Below are 11,467 nucleotides of genomic sequence, written 5' to 3' on the forward strand. Positions count from 1 at the left end.
GAGCCTGTGCTCCGCAATGGGAGAGGCCACAGCGGTGAGAGGCCCGCGTACCGCAAAAAAACAAAACAAAACAAAAAAAAACAAAAAAAAAAGGCAGGCAGGCTACATTGTCAGTCTTAGATGAGCATGCCGTTGGCTCTGCTGGTCTTCCTATAGCTCCATGGAAAGCCTGCTAATTACCCGATGATTAACTTCTCAAGGTGGCCAAGTATGCCAAAGGCAGCGTTTTCTATGACTAACTGCAACGTTAAAACACACGGCCACTAATGTAGTAAGGAATAAACAATATGAAACACATGCAAATGGAGTTCTAGTCATTTGAAACTGTGTGTAAAATTAAGAGATTGTGGAATCATTTCTAAAAGAGAAGATGCAGATATTTATTTTTCATAGAGTACAATCTGATACATACATGTGTGGTCATACATTCTATTATTAAATTTAACTTTCACAAGTAAATAATATAGTAACATCCTCTTTGTAAAAACAATTAAAATGTTACCTACAGGGCTAGCATCCCTTTTGACTGCCGCCCCCAATTCTGTGCTCCTCTCTACAGAAGATCACAGGGAGCAGTTCAGTATTTCAAGTTCCAGACTTTTTCTATGGATTTACATATATACATTCTCACATAAAATATTAATTTTTAAAAAACATAAATGGTATCACACTGTGTGGCTTTTAATGCAACTTGTTTCCTCTGCCCCCAGCCCCCCACCTCTTGGAGGTCTATGCAGGGAAGTACAAATAGTTCACTTTTAGGTTGACACATATTGTTCTGTAACATGGTGTTCCTCTACTTATTTACCTATTCTATCAATGGACATTAGGTTATTTCTAAAATTTTGCTTTTACAAACAATACTGTAGCAATTTTTTTCACATGCCTCCTTGTGTACATGTTGGAGTATTTCTTTAGGGTAGATATCAGGAAGTAGAATTGCTTGGTGGTAAGGATGCATATTTTTAATTTAATGGCATTGGTATTATATTTTTAATGTTTTCCTCTATGTTTGTGGAAAAATCATTTCCTGGATAAAGCAAAGAACTCAAACTTCATCCATACAAAAAAAATACTCATTAATTAAATCATACCAATAGTATAACAAGTGTATCACTGCCTACTAGTCAATCAAAAAGCAAACTGTTAAGTGCACAAGACGATAACACAATGGCTAAACAACTTAGGTGCTACCACACAAGTCTGTGAATTGAGCAGCTGTGAACAAATAACAGTGAAGCGAAGGGGCCACTTTGGAAACCCTTAAGTGCACAGGAAGGATCTGGTTAGTTTTGGGGTTTGAAGCAATGTCTCCAAACTTTTTAAAGATCCTTCCTCTACTGTTTGTCTAGAACTGGTCAAACCACCATGCAGACTCAGAAACAAACACATCTACAACCGGTTCACACTGTGCACTTCTAGACAGTCTTCTGATTCTTTAAGCATGGCTGTGCACGGCATCTGAGATGGCATCAAGGGCCAGACAATAGCACACTTACCAGCAAGCCTCCCAAGACCACCATTGCCAAGCCCAGCATCTTCTTCAATTTCTTCTAACTCCTCCATATCCAATCCAAGCTGGTGATGAAAGAAGAACAACAACACAGGATGTGGATACAAACTTTAGATATACAAACCGGCCACTTCAGAGAGAACAGTCATTTCCTAAAGCTCTGGGTTGGGTCTTCAGGTTCATCTGTGAACTCAATGCTGCCAGGTCCCTCACTGCTTGAACTGGCATCAGATACCTGCTGCAGATGCTGGTGACTGAAGATGCAAACTGTCCGAGATGGCACAGCAGCAGCTTGGAGAAGAGTATGGGCTCTAAATGTCCATTACCGACTCGTTACTTCTTAGCTATATGAACCTGAGCAAGGTAGTAAATCTCACTATGCCTTTCACTTCTTGTTTAAAAATGAGGATACTAGTATCTATTTCATTTAGGGCTGTGAATTAAATGAGATTATACAAACGAAGCACTCAGAATGATTCCTGGGTAGATATTTCTCGAAAAATGTTGGCTATTACTATTTCTTAAAATTATTTTTTGTTGCCAGGGTAAAACCTCAGAAATAGTCCAGTACCAAGCTGATACTAACTGGACTAAATTTTGAAAATTACCAAAAGCTATGAGGTCAGATTTTCTGGGATGGACTGAAGTTGATCTTTTCATGACCACAACATATTTACTCAGTAAGGTCAAAGGTTGTTAACCCAAAACCAGTTAGTGAGTTACTGCCCATGACACCAGGGGCCAGACAGCAGTCAGGGAAACCTCAGCCTTGTGGTCCTGCTGGATGGGCCTAAAATCCTCTACTTCTCTCTGGGGTAACAGACTGTGGGGGGATAGTGGGAGGGGGAGAAAAATTAGGAGGTGGGATTAACATATACACACTACTGTATATAAAATAGGTAAACGGGCTTCCCTGGTGGCGCAGTGGTTGAGAATTCGCCTGCCGATGCAGGGGACACGGGTTCGTGCCCCGGTCCGGGAAGATCCCACATCCCGCGGAGCGGCTGGGCCTGTGAGCCATGGCCGCTGAGCCTGCGCGTACGGAGCCTGTGCTCCGCAACGGGAGAGGCCACAACAGTGAGAGGCCTGCGTACCGCAAAAAAATAAAAATAAAAAAAATTTTTTTAAATTAAAAAAGGTAAACAACAAGGACCTACTGGGCTTCCCTGGTGGTGCAGTGGTTAAGAATCTGCCTGCCAATGCAGGGGACATGGGTTTGATCCCTGGTCTGGGAAGATCCCACATGCCACACAGCAACTGAGCCCGCAAGCCACAACTACTGAGCCCGCGTGCCATAACTACTGAAGCCTGCACGCCTAGAGCCCGTGCTCTGCAACAAGAGAAGCCACCGCAATGAGAAGCCTGCACACCGCAACAGAGTAGCCCCCACTTGCCACAGCTAGAGAAAGCCTGCACGCAGCAACGAAGACCCAATGCAGCCAAAAATAAATAAATAAAATAAATAAATTCATTTTAAAAACCAAAAACAAGGACCTACTGCATAGCATAGGGAATTATACTCAATATCTTGTAATAACCTATAATGGAGAAGAAGCTAAAAAAGAATATACAGCTGAGTCACTTTGCTATACACTTGAAACTAACACAACATTGTAAATTAACTATAGTCAATTAAAAAAAAAAGAGAGAGAGACTGTGGGAGGCCAAGGAGCACCTGTGACCTTGGGGATGGATGGAATTGGTTGCCAGTCAGCTCCCTGCCACAAAGTGTTGGGACCCACACAGCCAGAGGTCACTAGCAGCAGTGTGGACTCATATCAAAGTTATGCAGCTCTAGGGCTTCCCTGGTGGCGCAGTGGTTGAGAGTCCGCCTGCCGATGCAGGGGACGCAGGTTCGTGCCCCGGTCCGGGAGGATCCCACATGCCGCGGGGCAGCTGGCCCCGGTCCGGGAGGATCCCACATGCCGCGGAGCAGCTGGGCCCGTGAGCCATGGCCGCTGAGCCTGCACGTCCGGAGCCTGTGCTCCGCAACGGAGAGGCCACAACAGTGAGAGGCCCACGTACCGGGGGAAAAAAAAAAAAATTCTGCAGCTCTAGAGGTCACTTTGGACTGTTCATCTTACAATGAGGAAATTGATGGCCAGAAAAATTAAACGACCTGTCCTCTGCTGACTAGATAATAATCTAGCCCATGCCTGGCTAATAATGGTCCATTGTGAAATGACTGCATTCTTATCTGAAAGTGATGCAATCCATGAAATTTTACATGGAAACATAATTTACACATTTGAAAACATACTCACAAGATGTAACTGTGCTTGAAGTGGATGCCCCAGTTGCCATGGGGTTACCTGCTTGGATCCCTACCCTTATATCAAAAGTTGCTTTCTGACACAAGTCCTGATAACTAAATCTTCTAAGCGTTCAAAAATGGATTTGCTTCTGTTCATTGTTCAAAGGGCTTTCAAATTTGCTCCCTGGTGACTAGAGCACTGGGGTCCTTGTGACATCAACTGCTAATGTTACTGCTCAGAATTTTTAACATTCTAAACATGTGAGTCTAGAGTAGGCTATAAACCTTGAGCAAGGAGACATGGGTCACTTCATTCCACCTGGTTAGATTATGGTGCGAAGGAGGTATATTTTTTTCAGCTGATATCAAGGGAAGCAAAGAAAAGGGAAGCAGAGAGGAGCTGCAATGGTTCTTTCACACGAAATGCTCTACTAAACCCACACAAAGGAAACCAGCCGTAGTGACAAGCAGCTGACCACATGAGAGGACAACAACCCTATGCCAGGACAAAAGCAACTTGAACAGTCTCTTATTTAGAGTGCATCTTTGCAAATACACGTTCCTCCTATTAACCATATCAGAAAGGTTAAGGACTATTTTTGGTGTGAAGATGCTTGAAGGTCAAAGGAGAAACAGTTAAATATGTTCATTCAAACGAATTAGCGCATTAGGTTCAAGACCTCAGGCTCCTCATTTAAAGAGGAAGTGTATTTTACATCTCATTAAGCAATAGAGAAAGTATGACAACAGAATTTTAAAAGTTTATTACTTTCACATATTGCCTTGATATACAAATAACAGTCAAACTTCGATCCTTTTAAAAAAGTATATAGGAGCCCAAAGTAAAGCTTGTGATTCTGATAGCAGGGACTCAAGTACTTCTTAAAGGCTTGTTCAGACGCTAATTTCTAAAATGTAATTTGTTGCATAATGCTGTCAAAAACTGATTGCAGAACAAAATTCTCATGAGGCAAAACTAGTTCTCTAGCTTTTTTCCTCTTAACCCAGAGATCAGGAGTACTATAGTTTAGATTTCTAATAGTTTGTAATAGCCATGTCTATAGAAGCAATTTTTCACCATTTTTTGGGGGGGTGGGGTGGCTATATCCCCAAGGTTCCTGAGTTGAACTTGAAATGTAAAGGGAGAGAATGAGAGAAATACGGAGACAATGTACCTGGTAAATGGCCTCGTCACAGGCATTCTGCAGGCCAAGGTTGATCATGGTGTTCTGTAATGTTCGGCCCATGTAAAATTCCAAAGAGAGGTAATAAACCCTCTGAAACAGAAGAGAGAGGTCATGTTAACGGCTATGAGGCCAACCTTACTTGTCAACATAAAAACACAAGGTCACCAATAAGAAACAAACAGGCAGGACCACTTTAACTCAGGTTCAAATGAGACTCCTATAGATGCATGAAGGGCTAAAGAAAAGCACTACTGATAACTAACTGGCTTTGGAAAAACCACTTCATATCCTGGTTTTGGTAATACTTAAAAAAAATATATCTTTTACCCCCACGGAGGGGAAAAAAAGCAAACTCATCCAACTCATTAGATTCAATATTTTGTGGGTTTTTTCTTCCTGTTCATGAGCCTCATGAAAAAACATATGTTTGGGGTAAACGGAAGTCAGACTGACTTAGCTCATCATTCATCTGTAAAATGTTTATAGGATGAGGGTCAGGTGGGGTTGGCTGTGAGCATCTCAAGTCATCCAAGAAACACAGAGATTAACTCTGTCAAGATACACCCAATGGCTACAGAGTATTCCTCCTTAACTGTTACTGCAAGTAATATTATAATTAAATATTTTAGAATTAAAATTATCCTAGAAAGTCTATGAACTGGCAATAGTTCCTTCTGTATAACAAAAGACTGCCTCAGGTTTATTGGTGTCTCTTCTTGGTGAAATAGGACATTTCTCTATCGGCGTAGAAACTGTTTGCCTTTGACATAGTAAAAGTCAAGTAAATATCAATACTATCAGAGTTGAAAGCGAAAGGTGCAAAGCTCAGACTTACCTAAAACCCTTTAAAATACAAGCACAGTTTACTAGTCAAAAAAAGAAAAAGGGTGAGTAACTTCATCATCCTCTTATAAAATATCTTACTCTCTGTATCAGTTCCTCTTTTCTTTTTCACCAAACACAAAACAAAACAATAAAAATCTGTAAATGCATCAGTATCAATATAAAGTCACCTCAAATTTTAGGGACTTCCCCATTTCTCAATAGGAAGAACCCCAAAGAAAAGGATTTGGTCAACCAGGAAGTACTAAAAAAAAAAAATATGAATATAGTTCAATATAAGAAATGCCTATTATAAAAATAAAAAAAGAAGAAATGCCTATTATGATATTTAACTCATTAGCTACACATATATACTGAAAATATTATAGGAAAATGTCAATTCAGAAATCTTACTTTTCCCTACGTTCATTTTATGAAACAAATGAATTCTAAGTCTTCCCATGGATAGTCAACATGTTATCAAACACTATTTTCCAGAGCGCATCATCATTATTTTTATCCAAGTTGTTTGAATATCTATAATGCTGTCATTAGGGCCCTCATTAGTTTATTAGATACCTTTCTGTGAGCTGAGAAAAGGTATCTTTCCTGGGGCAGACTCAGGCCAAAGAGGTGCAAGGCGTCACTCAGCCCCCACGGCTGGCGCCCTTGTACCAATGCATCACAAAAAAGAGCAACTCAAGCCACAGATATCCATTTACATAACATCAGGGCAGTTTTTTCATTCTTCCCTGTGTGCATTTGCATGATCTCTATAATATAACCACTACCTATTGCTTTTTACTTTTTAGTGATCTATAAAAAGTTTGGTTATAAATACAGTACTTTTACTTGCAATTGTGAGGTCATAGTCCCAGGAATAATGACGACATCTGTGTTAAGTTTCTTTGTCTCCCTTTTAAGGATTCTAAATTAGCATGGACTTAAGAGTTTCTAAGACATTTCAAGGTCTTCCTAAAAAAATGCTGCTGCTTAAAATAAAGTAGTTGATAGAGAGCATCTTGTTACATGACAGATTTTCCAAGGACATGAATTTAAGGTGATTTCCTATTTTCCCATAAATAAATTTTTTGGGGGGGGATAGCACCTTATATTTGGGAGTACAAAAGACCTTAAAAAATTGATCTCGGGCTTCCCTGGTGGCGCAGTGGTTGAGAGTCCGCCTGCCGACTCAGGGGACATGGGTTCGTGCCCCGGTCCGGGAAGATCCCACATGCCATAGAGCGGCTAGGCCCGTGAGCCATGGCCGCTGAGCCTGCGCGTCCGGAGCCTGTGCTCCGCAACGCCACTGGGCCTGCGCGTCCGGAGCCTGTGCTCCGCAACGGGAGAGGCCACAACAGTGAGAGGCCCGCGTACCGCAAAAAAAAAAAAAAAAAAAAATTGATCTCCCTCATCCTTTTAGTTAGTGGTCCCTAAACATTTAAAACATACTTTTGGTAGTAAAATATTTGAGCATCTCCAATATAGCTTATAGATTACATGCATGCACTACTATTACTAATATCTTATGTATATTTTACAAAAACTAGAAATTTTCAAAAGGCTCGTATAGATAAAATAAAGAAGACATAACAATAAGCAATATTTTAAAAATACTTTTAATTTGTTCCTAGTATTAATTACCAGGTGTATGGAATAGGCGGCAACACAACTGAGACTTGCAGGGCAGGCAAGAGTCGAGCAGAGTCCCACGTGGTGGGAAGGGCATTCCGGGTGAAGGGTGCGGTGTGGGCAGAGGCCCGGAAGTGGGGAGAACAGGGAATGGATGGGGACGGCAAATTGGTTTGGTGGGAGAGCAAGGTAATGGGAGGGAGGGTAATGGGAGATAAGACGGGAGGGACAGGCTCACCTGGGCTGAGGAGGGCCTTCAGTGCTTAAGGACTGTGGCAGGCAACACTGCCAGTGATATAGATCGGAGCAGAGGGCCAGATGGATCTCTTTAAGAGGTTTAATCAGACTATAATGTATAGAATGAGATGGGATTGCAAACTCAAATGCCTTCAGGAGCCAGACAGAAAATAAGTGTGTAAAGGCAGTCACAAAAAACCATCAGGAGTACTGGGCCAAGAACTGCAGTGTCCTGCCCGAAGGTACGGAAAATAAAACTGCTTAAAGATGTCTAACAGACCAAATAAAATAAGTCTGCTAGCCATATTCAGTTGCATGCTGCCAGTTTAACCATCTCTGAGAAGCAAGGTAAACACTTAGAAATCTACTTCATTGAAGACCAGAGGCCAGGGCCTCAGTTAGGCAGAGAAGTGAGAAAGGAGAAGAGTGGGTATTTTCAAGGCAAACTGCAGAAATCAACAGAATTTGGCAACTTGTTGAATGGGGAATTCAGGAGGAAATCAAAGGCGAAACTAAAGTTTTGCGTCTGGGTGACTGTCAGGATGACAATGACATTAACATTAGAAACACAGAAGAGATGGCAGGATTGGGAGGGGTGATGATTTGAGTTTTTAACCTGCTGAGTTTAAGGGAATAAGGGGAGATCTAGGTATGTTTACCAAGCACTTACAAATGCAGGAATGGAGCCAGAAAAGGAATTGAGACTAGAGATCCAGATTTGGGATTCATCTGCAGTTACTAGAAAGCAGGGGAGGTGGGAGAGAAGATTGGACACACCTACTGGCTCCACTCTATGCTGAGGGCAGGGACCTTCTGTTATATGAATGACTGTCACAGAGCAGACACTTTATGAACATGTGTGGAATGGATCTTGTTCACTTGTATCACTGTCAGAATACCTGGCTTATACCTGCATAAGTAAGAAATGCTTGCCCAGTGCAGAAACTAACAAGAGAACAAGAAAACCATAAAGTACCAGATAAGTCACTGGAGGAGAAACGTACAAGGCGACTGTGTTCTATGGCACTAAATGCTTTGGAAGTGTGTGGGGAGGGGAGGGGGGCAGGTTCTAAAATATGGCTCATCATCTCACTCTCCAGCTTAAAAACTTAAATAATAATTTTTAATGTAAGGTGCAGTCCCCTCTATACAAATAAAAATTACGGTAAATATATGTATACATAAAGTATTTTCTAAGGATACAGTTTAGCAGTTGCTACCTTTGGGTAGAGGCCTAAGCCTCAGGGGTGGGGAAGTTACTTTCCATTTGAAAGCTTTGTTACAGCTGCAATTTCTCACTCTGAGGACTGTTTTGCTTAGGGGTTCCTTGAGCACTTGGAATATGGGCTATTCTTTTTCATGCTTTACATATTTTAAAAAATCCTAATAAACGTTTATGTGTATTTCCCACTACCTCCAGGATATTCCCATCATTCACCCTTTCCAATATGCCTCCAACCAGCGTTTCCAGTTTCCTCTCTCAAGGCTCACAACCATCCTCACTGCTGCTGCCAGAGCTGCTCTCTCACCCGCACTCTACACAACACAATCCCTCGGGCTGCCAAGTCCTACTCAGTCCTCCCCACCCCGCCTTCCCAGGTTGGCCAGGTGGAAATAGTGTTCCTCCGTGCGCCCAGCAGCGTCCACTCCAGCCCCCGCGCACTGGGTAGGGGTGGTCTGTGAACAGCAGTCCTCAGCAGTTCCCGGGTGGCCTGGCCCTCGGCCTCCAGTCCGCAGGAATCAAGGAAGTCCAAAAGCTCCACACCCCACTCCTAGGAACTGCGTGTTGGGCGAGGGGCGGGGCGGGGGGGCGCTCAGAGCTCTGACCGTGGGTTGGAACCTCTACGCCTCCCTCTTCACCACACTCGGGCAGTACCTACGACAAGCCCAGGTCTCCCGTGAAACCCCCATCTAGTCTTCCAAAAGTTCTATGGGCTCTGAAGCACCTTCTTCCCACTCTTCCCCACCTACCCCCCCTTAACTCTTATTACCGTTTGACGACCTTTGCATTTGTCTCCTTCCCTAAACGTTCAGCTTCCCCGAGGCAGGGTTCTCATCCGCTGAGAACTGTGCCAGGCACAGTTCTCAGCCCCAGGCATACAAAGAGGAGCCGCCCGATATCTCAGAGTAAACGCTGAGAGGAGATGCTCCAAAAAAGTTTGTGAAGCAAGTGGACAGGCGAGGGAGGCCTGGGCGTCGGCTCCAGGCGGTCCCCAGGAGCAGGAAGCGCAGTGAGGCCCACGAGATGTGAACGGGGCGTTGGCGGAGGGCTGGATCTCTCCCTTGGGCTGCCCACCCGCCGCCCAGACGCTCTACCCCGGACTTCGCGGGGGGCAAGAACGGGGTGAGGAGAGGTCACTCCGGGGGCTCCACCCACCCCGCCGCGGACACCGCCCCGGCGCCCGGCTGGTGGACTCGCGCGGTCCCGGAAGGGCACGACCCGGCGAGGGGCGGCGAGGAGCCCCCCTCCCCCCATCCCCCCAACCCCCCGCGCCCGGGCGCGTACCTTGGGGCACGTCTCGTAGTAGTACTGCTGCGTGCGGATCCAGCGTCCCACCAGGTGGTCGCGCACCGAGTGCGCCAGCGCGAAGAAGTAGTCGCGGGGGGTGGCCACATTGCGGTCCTTGACCAGCGTGAAGTGCAGATGCCGGTTGAAGCCCTTCTTCAGCTCGGCCACGTTCTCCACGCCCACGATGCCGCGTATGCTGATCTGCCGCCGCTTCTCCTGGTCGGTCAGGGGCTTGGCCATGGCGGCGGCGAGCAGGACTTGCGGCTCCAGACACCCGGCGGCAGGACAGGGGCGGAGTCGCCCTGCGCCTCTCGCCGCTTTTGAGTCGGCGGAAAGTCTGAGGCCCGCCCCTCGGTGCGGCGCCGCCCGGGGTTGCAGCCCGCCCTCCTGGGAGGCGGAGAGAAACCCCGGCCCCTGCCTGGGACTCTGGACCGGGCAGGGCGCGTACGGCGGTGGGGGCGCGCCTGTCGCGACCTCTGCGCACCCGATATGCCAGGGTGGGGTGGAGGTGGGGGGCTGGCGGCCAGGGACCTGGGCTGAATCCTCTTGGCAGTTGAAGGTGGGACCTTTGGTGACTCACGTGGACACTCTGACGCCTCCTTCCGGATCGGGGGAATGGGGCTGGGGGGTGAGTAGAGGAGGGAATTTGTCCTGCCTCCCCACTCTAGAGTCTTGGGTAGGAGGAGGATGTCTGGTGTGAAAGCGTTGTAAACAGATGGGGGGCAGGGGGGGAAGGTCCCTGGAGATGGGAGAACCACCTGCATGGCTTTCTTGACATAAGAGAAGGCATTTTTGGCCTAAGCCATGTTGTGATCTAAGCCTGGCCACAATGCTTGTCCTTGAAGAGGTCTCAGTAATTAATGATCTTAAGGGAAGTAAGGGAATGTAGGAACAAAGGAAAAGCAGTCAAGAAATAATAGTTCAGTGATAAAACAGAGTCCTAGTTACTCCTCAAGAGATATACATAGCAATCTGATACCCATCTTTGAGGTCTGCAGGAACTAAGGCCCCCCACCCAGGCGGAGGGTGGAATGATGATGTTGACCATCATGACTTAAGTCAACTAAAGCTTGGCTTCTGTCTACCTTTGCCCCAATTCTTTGCTGAATTCTCCTCTGCTCAAGCCCTTTCATGAATATGCATGTACCCTTAGCTTAAAACTTCCTCAGTTTTGCTGTTCAGGGAGACTCTGCTTTGGGAAGGATTCCGGGTGTTCTCCTTACTTGCTGCAAGTAATAAATTCTTCCTTCTCCCGATCTTTGGCTTGGTTGTGTCTTTTGGCTCGACACCCACCAAGAGGCGAACCCAGTTTT

The 11,467-nt window shown here is 45.4% G+C and overlaps 1 protein-coding gene across 1 annotated transcript in view; it reads right to left on the reverse strand.

The window, feature by feature from the left end:
• Window positions 1-10,472, reverse strand: part of PYGL (glycogen phosphorylase L) — a 56,263-nt gene extending 45,791 nt beyond the window's left edge. Inside the window, exons 1-3 of the mRNA XM_055088488.1 lie at window positions 10,152-10,472; window positions 4,943-5,044; window positions 1,500-1,578 (exon numbers count right to left, since the gene is read on the reverse strand). Coding sequence (XP_054944463.1) covers window positions 1,500-1,578; window positions 4,943-5,044; window positions 10,152-10,394 — 424 coding nt within the window. The 5' untranslated portion in view covers window positions 10,395-10,472. The remainder of the gene's footprint in view (window positions 1-1,499; window positions 1,579-4,942; window positions 5,045-10,151) is intronic.
• Between the last annotated feature and the right edge of the window lie 995 nt (window positions 10,473-11,467).

This window comes from Physeter macrocephalus, chromosome 11, assembly GCF_002837175.3.
Source record: "Physeter macrocephalus isolate SW-GA chromosome 11, ASM283717v5, whole genome shotgun sequence".
In the NCBI taxonomy this organism is placed as follows: Eukaryota; Metazoa; Chordata; class Mammalia; order Artiodactyla; family Physeteridae; genus Physeter; species Physeter macrocephalus.